General features: G+C 37.3%; 1 protein-coding gene across 5 annotated transcripts in view; it reads left to right on the forward strand.

Annotated features, from left to right (window-relative positions):
• The window catches only part of Scfd2 (sec1 family domain containing 2), a 413,685-nt gene that overhangs the window by 137,441 nt on the left and 255,827 nt on the right, over nt 1–20,417 (forward strand). For all 5 annotated transcript variants that reach the window (XR_012435809.1, XM_074042264.1, XM_074042261.1 and 2 more), the window contains exon 5: nt 14,812–15,061. Coding sequence is in view for 4 of the 5 variants with exons in the window: in XM_074042264.1 (XP_073898365.1) it covers nt 14,812–15,061 (250 nt within the window). In the remaining variant the exon portion in view is untranslated. The remainder of the gene's footprint in view (nt 1–14,811; nt 15,062–20,417) is intronic.

Below are 20,417 nucleotides of genomic sequence, written 5' to 3' on the forward strand. Positions count from 1 at the left end.
GGAGAGATGACCAGACAGTCCTGTTGTGATTTGGGATCGTTTGCAGGGGAGAAGCTGGATGGGGAATCTTCCTGCCAGTTCTTACCCATCTGTATTTTTTTTGTTTATAAACTTTATCATAAGGAATGCCAAATGTCCTTACTTCTAGATAGTGTCCTCTGGTACTTCTAGGTGGCCATGAAGGAAGCCAGAGCCTCCATGGGGCCAGTTGGGTTGGACCTAAGTATGGAGCTACTGTGACTTGCTCTATGGTGGGTGTGATGTATCCATGACAAAATTATTACCCAAGACATCTGAAAGAGTTCAGGGACTCCACTAAACCCTACTGAAGTGGCTAAGTCTTGGTTGAGAGATCTGAGGGTAGTGTCTAGGGGCATGTGAATATATCTGGTTCACCAGGCCTCTCTAAACAGAAGCATCCCTTTGGAGAGGGAGGTAATAAAATAGTAATGAATGTAGCAATAAAACAAATATATAAAGTTTGAAGTTAAAAGCTCATCTGATTTATATTCCATGACAGCCTGGTGAGGTATGTGGTAATGTCCTTTTTACCAAGAACTTTGAGACTCAGATATGTTAAATGCTTTGCAGAGGTCTAATGGAACTTAAATTACTGCCTTTCATACTATCCCTTCAAGGAAATGTGATATTTACCTTCTGAATATATACTATTGTATTTTAAAAAGAAGAGAACAATATTAAGTACCCTTCAGTTAGTTTCTACAAAATGTGCTTTGAAGAGATCCAGGAAGTTTCTATGCCCAATTACTGCCCAGCTACCGTGGAGCCAAATTTAACCACTAAGGAGTCCTTTTTCCTCTCAGGTTGTCTCTTCTCTTTAAATGCAGGCTTCCAGAAGAGCTCAGCTATCTAGTCATTCATTTCCTAGAGAAGGAATGTGTTCATTTGCTGGTGCTAGGAAGAAGCTAGTGAGTTCTGGGCAGAGACAAGGGAGAACCAAAGTCAGAAAATAGAAAGTAGAGCTACTGAAGGCAAATTTGCTGTTTCCCTGATTTTGCCTTTGGCCTCCATTCCATCATCCAGGATGACTTTTTAGGAGTTTGTTCAGACTTCCCCTCTAGAGCAGAGAACATTCCAGAATTGCTTCTTTTTTTTATTATTATTATTTTATTTTTTTCCTTTTTCTTTTATTATTCATATGTGCATACAAGGCTTCGTTCATTTCTCCCCCCTGCCCCCGCCCCCTCCCTTACCACCCACTCCGCTCCCTTCCTCTCCCCGCCCTCAATACCCAGCAGAAACTATTTTGCCCTTATTTCTAATTTTGTTGTAGAGAGAGTATAAGCAATAATAGGAAGGAACAAGGGTTTTTGCTGGTTGAGATAAGGATAGCTATACAGGGCATTGACTCACATTGATTTCCTGTGCGTGGGTGTTACCTTCTAGGTTAATTCTTTTTGATCTAACCTTTTCTCTAGTACCTGTTCCCCTTCTCCTATTGGCCTCAGTTGCTTTTAGGGTATCTGCTTTAGTTTCTCTGCGTTAAGGGCAACAAATGCTAGCTAGTTTTTTAGGTGTCTTACCTATCCTCACCCCTTCCTTGTGTGCTCTCGCTTTTATCATGTGCTCATAGTCCAATCCCCTTGTTGTGTTTGCCCTTGATCTAATGTCCACATATGAGGGAGAACATACGATTTTTGGTCTTTTGGGCCAGGCTAACCTCACTCAGAATGATGTTCTCCAATTCCATCCATTTACCAGCGAATGATAACATTTCATTCTTCTTCATGGCTGCATAAAATTCCATTGTGTATAGATACCACATTTTCTTAATCCATTCGTCAGTGGTGGGGCATCTTGGCTGTTTCCATAACTTGGCTATTGTGAATAGTGCCGCAATAAACATGGGTGTGCAGGTGCCTCTGGAGTAACCTGTGTCACAGTCTTTTGGGTATATCCCCAAGAGTGATATTGCTGGATCAAATGGTAGATCGATGTCCAGCTTTTTAAGTAGCCTCCAAATTTTTTTCCAGAGTGGTTGTACTAGTCTACATTCCCACCAACAGTGTAAGAGGGTTCCTTTTTCCCTGCATCTTCGCCAACACCTGTTGGTGGTGGTGTTGCTGATGATGGCTCTTCTAATAGGGGTGAGGTGGAATCTTAGTGTGGTTTTAATTTGCATTTCCTTTATTGCTAGAGATGGTGAGCATTTTTTCATGTGTTTTCTGGCCATTTGAATTTCTTCTTTTGAGAAAGTTCTGTTTAGTTCACTTGCCCATTTCTTTATTGGTTCATTAGTTTTGGGAGAATTTAGTTTTTTAAGTTCCCTATATATTCTGGTTATCAGTCCTTTCTCTGATGTATAATTGGCAAATATTTTCTCCCACTCTGTGGGTGTTCTCTTCAGTTTAGAGACCATTTCTTTTGATGAACAGAAGCTTTTTAGTTTTATGAGGTCCCATTTATCTATGCTATCTCTTAGTTGCTGTGCTGCTGGGGTTTCATTGAGAAAGTTCTTACCTATACCTACTAACTCCAGAGTATTTCCTACTCTTTCCTGTATCAACTTAAGAGTTTGGGGTCTGATATTAAGATCCTTGATCCATTTTGAGTTAATCTTGGTATAGGGTGATATACATGGATCTAGTTTCAGTTTTTTGCAGACTGCTAACCAGTTCCAGAATTACTTCTTAATAGGCTGATCCACCCTGCAAAACTTCTGGAGAGGACTCCAGGCCTTGTCCCAGCTCCACTGAGCTGTCAGGTTACTGCAGCCAGTCTTGAATGTGAAGAACTGTGCTTGTACTGAGTACACTGTTTCCATGTTGCCTGTCACTCATAGGAAGCCTGAGGCCTTGGCCGTTGAAGTGTCATTCCCCTTACTTCTAAGAAGTGATATGAAATGTGTTGAAACAGTACTTAAGATAACTGTTTTGGTCCTCACAGAAAGTTTTTTTTTTTACTCTTCCTTTTTTGCTGGCCACATTCTCCTTCCTCCCCAAGCCTTAAGGAATCTTAGCTTTGCTCTGTGGATCCTAGAAGTCAAATTCTAGCACAGGCTGGGGACTGCAGGAATATGTTCTCCATTAAGATAGCTAAAATTTTATGTTTTCTCTTATATATCTCCTAAGTAGTCAAAATGTAAATCCTTTTCTTTAGTCAGCAAAATGACATCATTTCTCTCGCCTGCTAAGAGTTGTAAAATTGTTTGGCCAGATATAAAAACAAGCAAGCAAGCAAGGAAAGAAGAAAACAAAACTAAACAAAAACCAGGTTTAAGATAATGTACCAGGTTTAAGATTTTGTGGAATATTTTGTTTTTAAGTTCAGAACGTACCTATAGCTGAAGCAAGGAGTAGACATGTTAAGTTGGCACTGACTGGAGAACTGTGATTTAAAAAAGTTTTTTTGCGGAGGGTTTGGAAAGCCCAGCATTGACCTGTTTTTATTATTTATGTTGGCTCCCTTGATGATCAACAGACAGACCTAACGTGGGGCCAAAAGAACCAGCAGGAAATTTAGGTCACGGATAATTGCATTTTAAAAACTCCAGTTTTTAGAGGCTGCTTCATCATTGTAATTGATTGATGATAACATAGCAACCAGGGCTCTTAAATCATTAAAGGTGGCCAGATAAAGATGAACGGCTGGTGGTTTTGTTGGATGCACAGTCCCAACTCCCTGTGGTGTTCTGTTGGACTCTCAGAAGAAGTCACTTGGCCCTCATTTCATGCAACTTACAGCCCCCAAAGCACAACAACATAACATCATTTCTCAAGAGATGGGAAAAATATTACGAAAAGGATTCTATCTGTGTGTATTTTAAACTGAACACCATTGAAATTGTTCTTTCCATCTTTCTCTGAAATCAAGATCCTTCCCTGTCCCTGTAGCCAAAGGTAAATGTAGCCCAGTGAGATTATTTGATGAATTCTGTAAACATCTGATGTTTTCCTGCTCTTGCTTTGGATAAAAGCTAATCCGTAATAAGAACTCTCTAAGTAGATAGCTCTGTTCTTCCCAGGATACAGGAAGTATGGCCTGGTATAATGGAATTTTAGAAACTTTTTATTAAGGTAAAATATAATATAGAAAAGTACAGCTCAGTGAGTTTTTACTAACTGAAGACAGCTGTGTAATCCACATCCCGCTCAACCTGGAAGATTACCAGCAGCTCTGGAAGGGCCCCCTTTTGCTACTTCCCAGTTACTCCCTCCTCCCGAGGGGTAGGGACTTTGAAAAACATAGATTAGTTTTCCCCAGTTTTTGTATTTCTCATAAGTGGGATTATATAATGTTATTTTTCTGGCCTTTTTTCTTCAACATTATGTTTGTGAGATTCATTCCTTTCCTTGTTTTATGAAATGACAGATTGTTCATTCTCATTGCTATGTAGTAGTTCCTTATGTGAATATCCCACTATTTTTTTCTAGTGGTATTTTTAGTGGAAGAGAAAGTTTGTAGACTCTACTCTCATGTCCATGAGGATTTCATTCTCTCTCACTTCCTCAGAATCATTTGCTCCTTAGATGCAGAATTCCAGTTAGTTCCAGTTATGCCCCATACAGATATTAAGTTTTGAGAAACATTTGTTCTTTCAGATCAACCTCTGTCATTGTTCACATATACTTGTTCTCTAGTATATCTTCTTGGTGCATTCTTCTAGTTTTCTGGTCTGTCACTCATGCTATCATTTTACTTACTCCGAAGTCCTTTTATAAAGTCTGGACCCCTTTCTCACTGTCCTGGGCTTAGACAGCCTACTTCCTGAAATATTTATTTCTGTGACTTACATCTCAGAAAAAAAGAAAAAATTCAGAGCTAGGCGTCCTGAGCAATCTGACTCCTACGCTTCATGTCTTTCCATCCTTCCCATACAGTTGCTATGGGAACTGAGCCTGCCACATAACTTTTACCCCACTGGTCTGGCATCCTTTTCCTGCTTCTTTCCATCAGAAGCTCATGCCATAATCTCAATCTTCCATCTTTAAATTAGCTGCTCTTAGAGATCATTTCTACCCTTTTTTTTTATTTCAGGGTAGGATTACTTTTTGTGTATACCTCTTTAACGCATTGTATCCTTTTTCCACATGGGGTAGGTATACGGTTTATATAGCACAAACTGGGTAGACAGAACTGAAGACCAGTGGCCCGGAGGCACTGGCTGTCTAATACCCCAGCCAGCCATCAACATTTGTGACTGGAACCACATATCCCTCCACCAGAGGTTTTAACCTTGACTAAGGTTCTGGGGTCAGTCGTGTACCTTACCAGAGTACTGTAAGGATCTGCATCGCCTCTGATGGATTAAGTCACCTACTTCTGCTCTTGCTCTTATATGATTTATTTGTTGTCTTATGAGCTGGGTTCCCTTGACTGTTTTCCCTAGTCAGAGTCCTTGTTAGAATCCTCCTCATCCCCAAGGGTGTGCATTCCCCTTTCCCACAAATTCTGATTTCTCTCTGACTCGGAAGCATTGGAAAAGAAATGTGTAGTGGATCAGATATAGGTTTTGGAGAAATACCATTTTGGATTGGATCACAGCTCACCCATTCATTAGGTGACATCTTTGTGAAGTAACCCTTCTCAATCTCATTTTTTTCCTCTGAAATAATAATGCCTATGTTACAAATGTAATTAGGAAGAGTGAGATAGTATGCAATTGTATGCTTACTAAGTGTTTGTCTTTTCTTTTTCTGATGTCAGCTTTTTCATTGTAGAGATGAATGCACTTTCAGTATCACCTATGTTCAAAGGACAGAGTTATGTCTTGGAGATGGATTAGGAATAGGTTGTGGCTCTCGGCACCAAGGATTTTTAAATCTTAGAAGGGAGCTTACTATGAGTAAATAATTAAATTCAGGGTGAAAAATGTCATGGTAAGGGGACATAGAAGCTCCCCTGGGGTCATAAACTGAGCCATTTAACTGAAAAAAAGGAAGGTCGTAATAGATAACGATTGAGTTGAATCTTAAAACTAGGGAAAGAAGACGGAAAAGAACATTCCAGGCAGGGAGATAAGTTTGCGCAAATGCACAGAGGCAAATGAGAATTTCAATCTATGAGGAAAGGATTCATGATAGATGAGGCTAAACAGCTAATTAGGACCAAGAAGGTAAAAAGTATGCATATGTAATGACAAGGACTTTATCAGGAAGCTTTTATTTATTACCAAATAATTCTAAGTAGAGAAAAATTTTGTTTAGAGTGAGATAAATCATGGCTAGAGATAAGGATAATTACAACTTAGATGATATAAAATGAATGCAGAAGGGACTGTGAATATGCAAAATCATCAGGACTTGATGGTTGATTGGATGCGGTAGGGACAAGGGAGAACCCTAGTAAAGTCCAAGTGTCTACTTGGTCAACTGGAAGAATGATGACACCACACAACAGTATAGGATACACAAAATGAAGAGCAATATTGATTTCAGTTTTAGACATATTGGATTAAATTTGCAGGGGAGATGTATAAGTGAAGTCTAATAGATTGCTGAATTTAGAGCAAAGGAAAGAAATTTGGCTAGAAATAAAACCTTTATGAATTATGTTATCTAATAGTAAAGTTAAAGTGTATTACAAAAGAGCCCATATAGTGACTCATACAGGATTGTTTAGTTCACTTTCATGCTGTAGTCTAGAAATACTTGTGTGGTCCAGTCCAGACACCTCTCAAAATGTGGTCCATACACCAGCAGCATTGACACCAACCTGCAAACTTGGTAGAAATGCAGAATCTTCAGGTTGCATCTAGACCTAAGAAATTTGACAAGAGCCCAGGTAATTTGTATTCACATTACATTTTAAGATGCTCTGATCTAGGGATCACATCTTCCTTCTATCTTGTTGCTTTACCTTCCTCTCTAAGAACATAGCCGAAGCTAGTTTACTCTCACTTTAATCTGCATTTCAGCTAAGGACAGGCGAAAACAGAGAAGAAAATAATAGATTTTATTTTTAGGATATGACAAACTTAAATTATTAAATATTAATATTTATTGTGTTAGAAATTAAAACAGGAAATTTAATAGTATTTGTTTATTCCTTAAAAATAACAAGCCCATTACATGCTGATATAAGTAACGTATTTTATGAAAAGTAGCTATTTTCCAAAACAAAAAAAAATAAGTGAGAATGGCATTGGTTTATGTTTTTGGAAATCTTTTTAATGTCTTGATGGAAAACAGCTGGATTCTTGAATTAGCTTCCTCATTCTATGTGGTGCCATATGTTGTTTTGGTTGAAGACACGAAGACAAGCCAGTTCATACAGACGCATAGTTGGAAAAGGGAGGAATATTTTGATAGCTTTTTCAGATGTTTCTGGCTATTCTTTTCTGATACCATATCTAAGCTCTGTAAGAAGTGATTTCTTAAAGGTAACTTGAATGTGGACTTGAAGGCCGTATCAATGAGCTTTTGTACTCTTTTACTTTATCTGTGCTTTATTTTGGATGGAACTTCTTACATCATGCATTGGTTATTTGGAAAGCATTGGTTCACTGAATTTTACAGATCTTCCAAATGTTGATACATTTTATTATGCAATTCATAACATTCACATTTTAATGTCACCATTGATCTCATCAGAAAAGTCTTTAAGAATAGAAAATGTGGCATTGACTGATACAAGTTTTGAAAATTCAAATTTTCTCTTAAAAGCCAGAATTTTGTCACTGACAATATATCAGTTGTTTTTCTTGAAGGAACAGGTTCACTTTTCTCAGTTTTTTTTTTTTTTTTTTTTGAGGTAGGTCTCGCTATATAGCCCAGGCTGCCCTTGACTCCATGTTTCCTGCCTCAGCCTTCTGAGTGTTTGGATTACAGGCATGCTTCATAATGCCTGACACTTTACTTGATTTTGAGAAAATGTTTGCCAAATCCCCATGTCTTAATAATCACAATATCTCTGTCATTCTTTTAAGCAATATTTATATTACATGAGAGAAGCAATTTTAGTTCAAAACTCAAACAATTGCACAAGTGTTTTTCTAGAAGTAACTATTATCCAGTAGATGGGCTTTACACATAGTTTCATTTCATCACATACGAGATGGTTTAGGCCAGGCGTGGTGGCTCAGGCCTGTAATGCTGACTACTTAGGACACACAAATCAGGAGGATAGTGGCTTGATGTCAGCCTGGGCAAAAAGTTCACGTGACCCTATCTCAGCCAAGGGCTGGGCATAGTGGCATGTACCTTCCTCCCTGCTGCTCAGGGAAGCACAAATAGGAGGATCATGATCCGGGCCAGCCTGGGCATAAAATGAGACCCCATCGCAAAGATAACCAATACAAAAAGGACTGGAGGATAGCTTCAAGAGGCAGAGCACCTGCCTTTCAAGCATGAGGCCCTTAGTTCAAACCCCAGGACCACCAAAAACAAAAAAAAAAGAAAAGAGTTGAGAGTCTGCAAGATTAATAACTTTTACTGTGTCATCGAGGGCATTCTTAAATAAAATGTAAGCCCTTAAGTGAAACCAGTTTTTAAAATTTTTAATTGCATCTGTGAGTACATAGCATTGTAGTAATGAATACACTGACTGTTAGTGTACTTTGGGGCCACTTCTCAATCTGTGTTAATTCACTGACAATTGCTAAATGGCCATGCTTTTGCAAATGTCTACACAGGGAACAAAAGGCAGAGAATGTCTTGATATTATTATAAAAGTATTTTTGAACTCATGGACCTCTTGAAAGATCCATGGATCCCACTTAGAAAACCATTGTCCTATTGTATAGTCATTCTGGACCTGATGAATGTTTTCTTATGATACTGCATGGACTGACTAGCTGTAGGCATAGTTGTTGTAGGGCAGGTTTTAAATCTGAAGTGCCCCATGCCTTCCTTTTCTACTGTATCTTTGAAGGCCCTCACTGACTCCCCAGTGGTGTAGATGGAATGAGTGCCACTGTGGTATCAATTAATTCTTGCTCTTGCTTATTCATTTAATCACTTGGTAGCTATTTATTGAGCCCCATCTCTTGATTCATTTTGTGCTGATGTAATAGAATATCCAAGACTGGGTATAATTAATACCCATATTAATTATATTATAATTATAATTATATTAATACCCATATTAAGACTGGGTATAATTAATAGAATTTCTTTGGCTCAAAGTTCTGGAGTCTGGAAAGTCCGATGTCACGGTATTGGCATCTAGCAAGGTCCTTTTTGCTGTGACATCATGTGATGGTAGGTGGGAGGGCCAAGAGTGAGCAAGAGGTAGCAGAACTTACCTCTTTATAATGTACCAATACCACCCCTGAGGGTGGTCCCCTCACCACTTAAGGATCCCAGCTATTAGTACTGTAACAATGACAATTAAATTTCAGCATGAGTTTTGAAGGGGTCAAACATTCAAACCATAACACTCTACCATGTGCAGGTTCTCTGCCTGGGATATATGTCCTGATACAAAGCTCGAGCTCAGAAACCACCTGTGTTAACTTCCTATTTGATGCTATAGCAAATGACCACAAACTCAGTGGCTTGACACAACACATAGTAATTTATTATCTCACATATATTTCCTGACAATTCTGAAGGTCTTACTAGATTAATATCAAAATGTTATCAGGGTCGTGTTCCTTTTTGGAACTTGTAAGGGAAAATTTGCTTCCTTGTCCTTTCTGGCTTCCGCAGGTTCCTTGCATTTGTTGGCTTAAGGTCTTTCTCCTCCATCTTCAAAGTCAGCAACATTACATGTCTCTGATTCTTGATCATCTCTCTGACCATGGCTGGGAAAGCTCTTATTTTAAAAATACATGTGATTAGATTGGACACATCCAAATAATGCAGGTTATCTCCACTTCTCAAGATCCGAATCTTTCATCACATCTGCGAAGTCCCTTTTGTCATATGAAGTAGCGTATCCATGGATTCCAGGGACTAGGGTGTGGGCATCTTGGTGTGGGGGGGGGCCGTCATTCTACTCACCATACGCTTTTGGTAAGTGTGTATCATATATTTGTTGAAGGGATGAAGGAAGGATGGTACCTCATTCTTCAATTCTTAGAGCTTTGCTCCTCCCTAGTATTAGATGCTGACTGTTTAAAATTCAGTTGAGGTGTACCTCTTCCAGGATTTGGGAGTGTTTCTAAGTGAATGCATACCTCTGCTAAAGAACATTCTTAGGCAGTGTCATAGCTGATTATTCCTCCCACCTCTCACCTGTGAGCCCTGCAAATCTCATGTCTTGCTTTTTTCTTTGTATGTCCAGAGTATAGCACAGTGTCTGGCACATTTATTGATGTATCAATAAATTATCTGAACACACATCAACTTACATTTGGCATTTTGCCAAAGACAGAGTGGATTTAATTATGAGAGTTGAAAGCCATGTGGCAAGTTTGGTGGTGAGTACTGTTCTGAGCAGAAGGCCTTGTGTACTTTCTCAGGCCCCACTGGCAACATCTTCTGAGTCTGCAGACATTGTGGCTGGGAGGAGTTGCAGAGATAGATCCTCTAGCAGCAGCTTGGAGTAGCTTAGAGTTCTACCAAGTGTTTGCTGGCTCTGCCCCACAGAGAGGCAGGTGTGGGCCAAGCTGGGACTGCCCTGTTGCCATAAAGAGTATGTACCCTATGCCAGAACAGAGTTGACTCTTGACTTTGCAGAGGCACATTAATTCAACTGAAAGGTCAGCTTTTCTAAAGACAACGTGTTTTACAGAGGGCCTTTGTGTGGAGTTACTGAGGGCCAATTCAAGAATAACAGGAGCCCCAGACTGCAGATAAACAAAGGTTTGTCACTCTAGACACAGCTCCAGTCCTGTATCTCCTACTAGTAGGCCCATTTATATAAAAGTCAATGAGGAACTTAATCCAGGTACTCAACAAAGAAGGCCTTTTTTTCTCTTTCCGCTTTGGTTTGTGGTTGCTGTGCATGTCCTTTTTCAATGGCAGCTTTGAATAATGTTTATATTTCCTTTGACTTTTTACTAACTTCTGTAGTGAAGTTCCAAGATGTGAATGCCCTTCCCTCCTTTGAGATCACCAACTTCCTATTCCTAGAAGGTATGCCATTCCTTACTAGACACCTTCAGTTCTGCTGGCTAAGAAAGAAGCCCCATAGACTGACTAGGTGTTAGGTTACATTTATTGGATACCATGTAGTTTACTATAGTTGTTAAATCCTCAGATCAACCCAATGAAGTAGAAGCTATTGTTATATATTCCTAAATAAATTATTTTACACAAAATTGGCCCCCAAAAAGAGGGAGTCACTTATGTTTAGTCCTTACAAAGACAGTTCTATTGACTAATTGCTTTATTTTAAACCATAAAGTAACTTAAGCACTGTGTCCCAATGTTACATAAATGGACACCTATGCTATGAATCTGTCTAATATTCAGATATTTATGATATTATTTTCACTTTACAGATGAGGAAACTGAGAGGCTTGGAAGTTAAATTATTTGTCCAGGGCTGTAAAGCTAATAAGTGGTAGAGGCAGGACTCAAACCTAGTCATATAGTTTCCCACATCCTCGTGTAATCCTGCTGAGATTCTCCTCCTCCTCTTCTTCCTTCTTCTTCCCTTTTTCCTCCTCCCAGAGTCCTTTCAGTTTTCTTTCCAGGATATCTCATTATAGTCTGTGATTCTGTTTCCTTGCCCTCATCTGCTGTGTGACAGTTTTTCATGACCTTGATACTTCTGAGGAGTACTGGTTGAGCATTTCATGGAATGTCTCTCGAATGAGACTTGTCTGATGTCTTTGGGATCATGGATTTGTGGGAAGAATACTGCAAAAGTGAAGTGCCATTCCTAGGGATATTATTAGGATTTTTGTTAACCTTGATCTCCAAACTAAGGTGAGGGTATTCCTCCCCTCTCTTCTCCATCCTCTGTGTTTGAAAATCAAGTCTTTATATGCAGCCCATATAAAAGGGGTGGAAAGACTAAACCTTCAACTCCTGAAGGGAAGAGTATTTCCAAAAGTTGTTTGGAATTCAATGATAAAAATTTATATCTTCTCTCACATTTATATTTATCAATTTAATTACTCATATTAATATGAACTGATGTTTATTTATTGTCTACTTTGGGTTATAAGAAAATACAACTTTGTTAATTTTCTTATTCAAATTGTTCCCCTTCAAATTGTCTTTCAGTTGGCTCTCATGACCCTTTGATATGTCCCTACTCTCTTACTTTCTGAGCACTGCCTTACTTTCTGGCGCTATGAGATCTTCTAGTCTAGGCTCTCTTGTATTTCCCCTGACTCATCCCTAATGCCAGTCATTTCTTTGGGGAGTCTTGGTTCCTTTTATTGGAGAAGAATATTAGAAAGTAATACCTGTCTAGTAGTGTACTCATTGCTATTGAGATGTCATGACTTTCAGATTATCTCAGGGGACAGAGGAAGGAAATACCTGTGTGTGTGTGTGTGTGTGTGTATGGTAATGCATGTTACACACATACCTAAAATTATTCTTGGATTTGCCTGTTTCCATCCATAGTAAAGCTGTCCTTTTAGATCATTTTTATTTTGCTAAGTAGCCAACAGTAAGAGTATAAATTGCTGCTTTCTGCTACCAATGGTAAAGTTAAAAAAAAAAGAAAGAAAGAAGGTGGTGAAAATGAAGAGGGAGGCCTTGGCATAGTGTGGTGGACTCCTTCTCCATCCTCTAGTCAGATCATGTCATTTTAGAGGCAAAGACCTCTTAAGAGGTCAAGGGATTAGATAGTGGAACAGTCAGTATGGGGATCTGGCTTTCTGAAATGGAATCTCTATTTCCACCATACTTCATGGCTTTCAATAACTGGTCAATATTCTCGGCTTTGTAGTAAAGTTAGTCAGTGACTTCTTGGGATGAATTAAGCAGATTTAGAATGTAATTTTAGAAATTGGTAGGTTCAAGAGAAGTCTTCCGGAATATCATTAAGGAGAGATTTTGCTCTCTCAAATATATCTTTGGACAGTGACTTGAAATTGATGCTCTGAAATCCAGATGTTAGTGAGTGAATCTTTACAAATGATTATGATGATTGTTTTACCCTTGCTTACTTTTTATAACTATCTTTTAAAAGCCTTTCTTCTCTGAGGAGAGACCCACATGGCTCCTATTGGACAGATACTTTATATACACACCTGTTTTTTAGAAATAGGATATAAAGCAAAGAAGGAATCTGCTTGTTGTCATCCAAGGAGTTGGAGATAGAATGAAAGCAAAAGCATAAGCTGCAGCCTCCATGCCCTCTCTTAACAGGCCAACCACAGGCTCCTTTCTTTTAAATTACTTCTGGCAGCTTGTAAACAAAGAAAGAACCCTCCAGGGTTCTACTTCTGAACTGTGGAGCAGTCCTAGGATGCCTTCAAACATTTTGCCTCCTGTTACCTCTGAGGGGTGTGTGTGTTTATACTTTGTAAATCATGTCACCTTGTACCAGTAAAGTCTTCATCCTTTTCCATTTTTACCTTTTCCAATCCAAAGACTTAGCATTTTATTTTTGTGTAGTACATTGTGAACCTTCAAGGTGTTTAGTGGAAATAAATGGTAACAGCTGTTTTTTGCGTACAAAATATAATTGTGAATCTTAACCTTAACATGATCTATCCAAATTTATCCAGGTGTGGAAATGACTAGAAAAGCTCATTTGGGTGATCAGCCCAGTATGAAGCAACATTCAGCTGTTTGCTATATGTTGTTTGCTGTTACAGGTCTTTCTCTACCAAGTACTCCCTTCTTAGTATTGCTCATCCTGTGTAAATTAGTGCACATCCACACACACACATATGCACAAGCCTTGAGGTCCCATCTTCTTTTATTGTTTTGTTTTCCTTCATAGGACTGTCTGTGGTACCACGTATTTTATTTCTTTGGCTTTTTGATTGTAGCTTTCCCCCACTAGAATGTAAACTCTGTAACAGTAGGAAATTTATTTGTTCTCTGCTATATCCCTAGACCAACAATAGTATTTGGAACATAAAAGGTAATCAGGGAGCCCTTTGAATGAATAATGTAAGTTGTAAGTTGTGATAATTTGGCCTCCTGATTGAGTATCAACACAAAGAGTAGAGTTTCATTTTATAGGGCTATTTTATAAGGGAAATTTAATTGCATTATTTAAAATGAGGATTTATTCAGCAAAACCCTCAGAATTTATGCTAGAAATGAGTAAATTTTCTTGGGAGTTATACAGTTGCTACAATAATGCAATGCTATTATCACACGCAAAGAACTCTGAAATTCTTGCTAAGTATCACTTAATAAGTTGGTGCAAGAAAGACCTAAAAACAAAAACAAAATTTTAAAAATTTAAGGTCAATTACCTTTAAATTCACTCAAAGAAATCTTGAACCAACTCTAAGCAACATTTCCCAATTTGATTCTTCTTTCTATTCACCAGATTTAGTAGAAGATGATTTTTTTGCTATAAAAATATTCTGAATAATATTTATCAACATAGAAAATGCTAAAAAGAATATGTGATGAAATATGAGGTAATTCATTTGAGGGAATATTACCATTCATTTGGAAGTACAATTCTGCTGATTTGTTTTTAAAAGAGTGCTACTCTACAAATATATTTTTATTTAAAATTTCAAGTGTCTGAGGTAATTCTTATTTTTTAAATCAGTAGACTTATTTGTTTAAGCAATAGTGTGATTATATCAAAGGGCCTGCAACTTGCCTAGCCATTTTATAAACTAAGTCTTTCAAAACAAAAATTCTTGATGTCAGACTTCTTGTAGTGTTCTCTCCAGGGCAAATAAACCCAGAAATAAAAGGTAATGTGGTTCATGAACATCATTGTTTACGTTTTTTGGACTAATGTGCTACATAAGTCATGTCTTTGTACAAGATTAGCATCTTTTCCTAAAATTGCTTTCTTTTTCAGAGCATTGGGGAATCATCAATGGCTATTGTGTTCAACCAACTGCTACCTATGATTAAACCTTCAACCCAGAGGACCAATGATGACTATAATCCTGAGGAGCTGCTGATCCTCCTCATATATATTTATTCTGTCACTGGGGAGTTCACAGTGGACAAAGACCTGGGAGAAGCTGAAGAAAAAGTGAAGAAAGCATTGGCTCAGGCCTTCTGTGAAGAGTCTAAATTGTCACCTTTGCTGCAAAAAATCACAGGTAAGTGTTGAACAAACTTAAAAGTACGTAAGTATCGCTGATGCAGATGTCAGGTTTAAAAGTAAAGGCTGTTTCAGGAAGAGGATGTGACATCTACAGTGGAATTGTTTAGAATTTCGTGTGGCCTGGTGATTGCTAGCTGCCTTCAGGGTCAGGTTTTCTCTACAGCATTTTTCTTTTCCAGTCTTGGTTGTGGAATGTCCTTCTTATTAAGTGCATAGCAGAGTTCATGTTCTTTAGAGTCAAAGCCTTGTTAAAGTAGAACATGCTTATAGAGATAATGATAATCTTTAAGGAAAAAATGAAACAGTGCATCTTATACAAAGGGTTTTTCTTTGTTTTTATTTTTTTTCTTTTCAAATTTTCTTTTTTTAATTCTTTTGTTTTTCTTTTTCCTTTTCCTTATACAAAGGGTTTCTATTGACATACTCTTTTTGGAAGTTTAAATTCTCATTTCCAACTTGAAGTCTGGTTCTTTAAGCTGTTATCATATATGTGTCATGAAACACATTGTCATAGGATTGGAAATTGCCACTTTCAGGAGTAATTTCATGTTTTGACTTTGCATTTGGTGTGATTCAAAATGATACCCTAACATCCCAGTAAAGTAGGCTATGCTAGTTTGGAGGAAAATGTGTAGTACTGTAAAATCTGTTTTCACTTCCAGTAGGAAATGTGATACAACTCATGAAGGCATGCATTTGTGACATGTTTTATCAAATTCAATATAGCTATTTATATTTTGAGTAAAGCAATTTCCATTGGTATAGATCAAGTTTATGTCTGAGAGTGAGAAATTATTAAAGCTTACCTGTAAAATATACTTTAAAGACATACCAAATTTCCATTCATTCATGTGTGTGTGTGTGTGTGTGTGTGTGTGCGCACGCGTGATGTTTAGGTATATATAGGTCTCTGCACTCAGAAAGGTTCAACTTAGGCATATTATACATCCTCCAACTTTTCCTGTTGTTCCCTATTGGGCTCACTGGGATGGGGGTGGGAGTGGGCATCCAGAATTCTCCAAAGCAGACCCTGGAGCTATAAACCTTAGCATACTGTGTGCATTTGTTTTATTTTGTGCCACTACTGACCTTGCCTGTGGTTGGCTGTAGAAAGTGAAACCCCAATGAAATGGAAACTGAATGAAGTTTCCACAGAAATGGAATGCTGCTTCTTTGCTTAGTACAGAGCCTGTTTGCCAGTATAAAATCTACTTAAGCAAAACTTGTGGGATTTATTCCCATTTCATTAAGTACAGGACTAGATGTGATTACATGTGTTTGTTTGGCTATAAATAAATATTGACTTAAAGAGCTTTAATATGGTTTATGTAGTACTTAGAACAGAGCTGTAGTTGAAAATAAATTTGAATGCTACGAGAATTTAATTGGATGTTATTCTTAAAATGACTACTTTCAGAGACAGACAAGGGTAGTATGCGTGTTTTTACTGAGGTTATTTGGCTAGGTCTTTCTAATGCTTGCATGCTGCCATGTTGCTTTGGGGACTGAAGTCATGCTGTAAGAGTCTTCATTTAATGTTTGCTCACGTGTTTATTGATCTGGCAGTTCATTTTTACTATTTTGTTCATGATCGCTCAGGATACTGCATTTTCTTGCTTTTAAAATACTTCTGTGCATGTGTGTATATTAGGAAACTTTTTTTGTAAGATCAGACGTTGAAGATTAAAAAATAAGAAGTTGTGGAGATTTTAGTGTATTTTAATTTTTAGAGATATTTTATAATATTAAGTATACATTCTTGTCTAGTTTAACTTTGGACATACAGTTTAAAGAGAGTGGAGAAGACATGTTTCTTAACCTTGGTGTTCATGAACTAGCCACTGAAACACACTCTCTCTCCTTCTCCTTCTCCCTCCACCCCCCACCTGATTCTTCACATGCCAAAAGGACCTTATTTCTGAAGATAGACTTCTACTAGGCCAGTATGGGTACAGCCCTCCTTAAGTATGTTGAGAAGTCAAATGTCCTAAAAAAAAAAAAAAGGTGGTGTTGGGGGTTGTTTATATTTACAATTAGCTGCTGAGGAGAATGTTTAATCTACATCTCAGGATAAAAAGTAATGGCAGAGTATGGGGCAGTGGTGACTCAGTTTTGTAAAGTGGGAGGGATGTCTCAGTTTGTATTGGAACAATTGAATTGTCTTCCAAATGTGCTCACTATCCTAGAAGTAGGTTAACCTGGCTTGTACAATGAGCCTGCCTGTAGAATTGTGCTTATGTTATTCCAGGATATGGTCTTGCCTTTCTTGTAACTGAGTGGAAGAATTTATTTGATGCTTTGTGCATGTCTTATGGTGGATGAAAATTTTGTTAAAAAGAATTATTGGAAACAAGCAATTAATCAATAAAATAATTCTGCTCTTTATGTAATGTTACAGTTTTATCATCTTAACTGTTGATATGTTCAAGAAAGCAGCCCTTTCTCTGTACTGGTTGAGGGGGTGAATTCAAATATAATATATTTGATATATTGTAAGAACTCTAGCACAATAAAAAATTGTTAAAAATTAAATTAAATTAAAAAACGTATATAATTTTATAGAAAAAAAAACCTTAAGCATGCTGTCATCTCTCAACTGCTAAGTGATAGAACTAGGAGTTAGAGCTCATGTTGTCAACCCTGAGATCCTAAACCTGTCATAGCCCATTGTAATCACTGCATTTATTTATTCTCTAATTCATGCTTGCTTGCATACATTGTTTTATAACATGAGTGCACAATCATCCCATCATATTGTTATTATCTGGACAGAGAGTTAATATTCTTGTTAATATATTAGGTATTGTCTATCCTTTTTAATCTGTCTATATTAGCCACTTGTAGATATTTCCCTTATCTTCCTGTTTTCATGTATATATCCTCTTTGTTTTGGCATTGTTATTGAGAAATTAAAATATTATTTCTAGCCATTGAAATCTATTAGTTGTCTAGCTTTTTAAAGCAGAAATAGAAAACATAAAATTTTCTTATTTCAGAAATATATCTTGACAGTAATTGCCCATGCTTAAAATTCGTATTTCCTTTTATCTGTTCACTATATACTTTATTTCTGACATTTTCTTTCATGTCCCTCTTTTCTTTCTTTGTGTGGAAAGGACAATAACCAACTGCGCTTGACCAAACAAAACAAAAACTTAAGCATGTTTGTCAATGGCAGTATATATATATATATATATGTATATATATATATATATATATATATATATATATATATATATTTTAAATCTGCTCTCTCTTTAATAGATACTGTTGGGGGGATTTTTAGAATAGTGGGCAAAACTTCTTTTCCACTTGCACAAAATAGCAATGATTGGCTGACTGGGTGTTGCAAGCTCTAAAAAGAAAATTGGTCCAGCCATCATATGCTGATTAGTGTTTTGCTTCCTCAGTCCTGCTAAGTTCAAAGAGAGTGTCGGTTTCAGTGTACATTAGATTTTGTATGGCAGTCACAAGAAAAAACAAAGGAAAGCCATTTGAACTTTCTTCAGAGAATGAAATAAAATGCGAGTCTTACAGATTTGTGTATGCTTGGAATGTCATCATACAGAGAAGTATATCAGAATAAACTTAGAGTTTGGATGTAAAACTTCTTGATTTAAAAGCGTGGACTCTGCCATTTCCTAGTATTGTGGTGTCGTAGTGGGCAAATCACTTATCCTTGAAACTAAACGTAACTGCCCTAGCAATGACTCATGATTTTGCTGAGAATAAAATGATATTATGTGTATGAATAAAGTTTGCATCCATATAGGATTATAAATCAGTAATTATTATTTCGATAGCACCTAGGTGTCATATAGGGTCATTCTCTTCAAGCCTTTTCTCCTTATGGTACACACAGACAATGAGAACAGTTGTATGGTATACTGAGGTGAGTGGACAAGACTGTTGTGGTCCAAGGCAACCAGTCCTGGGGTCATAGCCACTCAAGGCTGTAACCACTTGACCCAAGGACTAAGGTGAAGCAGCAGCTTGGCACCCCATTAGTCTCATAGGAGCCAAGCAGTGGTTTAAGAGGGTTGTTCAGAAAGCTCTGAATCAGGAAACAAAGAAAAACAAAACTTCTGCATTGTTGTTTTGAAGTCAGCCATATCATTTTAAATTTATTAAATGTTAGTTGTACAAATTAATGGGTTTCATTATGAGATTTCCATGTATGCAATACCTTGCTTTGATTATATCCATCCTCCCTCCTCCCTTCTCTTATGCTTCTCTTCCTTCCCTCCCCCTTGCAATATTTGTCTTTCTGTGTCTAGCTTATTATTACACTTAACACAATGTCCTTTATTTCTATCTGTATTACAAATAATCATATTGGTTTTTGACACATGAAAGTATTTTGGAAAAACTTTTTTGCTAATCAATTTTTGTTATTATTTATTTATTTCCTTTAAGTTTTTTATGGTGTCTCTAAAGAAAAGGTCAATAAGGGAGCTACATCTATTTTGGTCAGGTTTAATGTAAAGCCAGAGGATAAATAATTCAAAGTATCTTAAAATTTTGTGTTTCAAGAATCGAGAGGCATGATAATACCATAAAAATGATATTTATAATTACTAAAATCTTATTTTACTTCCTGTTGATAGTTTGGGACTATCAATTATGGCATCATTGTTTTAGGATTGCATTCAGATATATGAAATAAAAATATGCCAGATTAACTTGCCAAATAAGGATTTATTTTCTCAGCAAGCCTACCAGAGACAGGCAGATCTCATACTCTTTTAGACTTCCTTCTTCAATATCCTAAAGTGTGGTTTAGTCATTATTGTAATGAGGTGGACACTTTTCCTGAGGCATTGTGCACATGTGTTGTGTAAGAAGAGAGGAAAGATGAAGGTAAAAACCATATATTAATTAAGTCTGCCTCTTTTTCATTAGAAAAACAATAGTTTTCCTCAAAGCCTCATCCAAAGGGACAAAATGAGTGTTCTGTTAGAAGAAAGAATGGCAGGACAGACTTTAAGCAAGAAACTTGGATTTGCTACACTTATTATATACTTCCCTGATGGAGGAGATATAAGGCAAGATAATGCTGAGCAGTGGAGTGATGTCTAGAATGTCTTAATTTTATTGTTATAATTCTGAAATTTCTTTTCTAGAAAATTCTGAAATCATATAGTATCTTATTCTGGCAGCATAGGACTTATATCCCATTTTCAGTTTATCAGTATCTGTTGAACATGTCTATGCACCTAACATTATTCTAAGCTCCAAGCACAGGAACCCTGGGGCAGCAGAGGGCGGAGGTTCTGAGCACAGGACTTGGAGTCAGGTGGGTCTGGGTTATGGCTCTTAGTAGTTACACAGTCTGGAGGAGATCATTTAAC

This window comes from Castor canadensis, chromosome 9, assembly GCF_047511655.1.
Source record: "Castor canadensis chromosome 9, mCasCan1.hap1v2, whole genome shotgun sequence".
In the NCBI taxonomy this organism is placed as follows: Eukaryota; Metazoa; Chordata; class Mammalia; order Rodentia; family Castoridae; genus Castor; species Castor canadensis.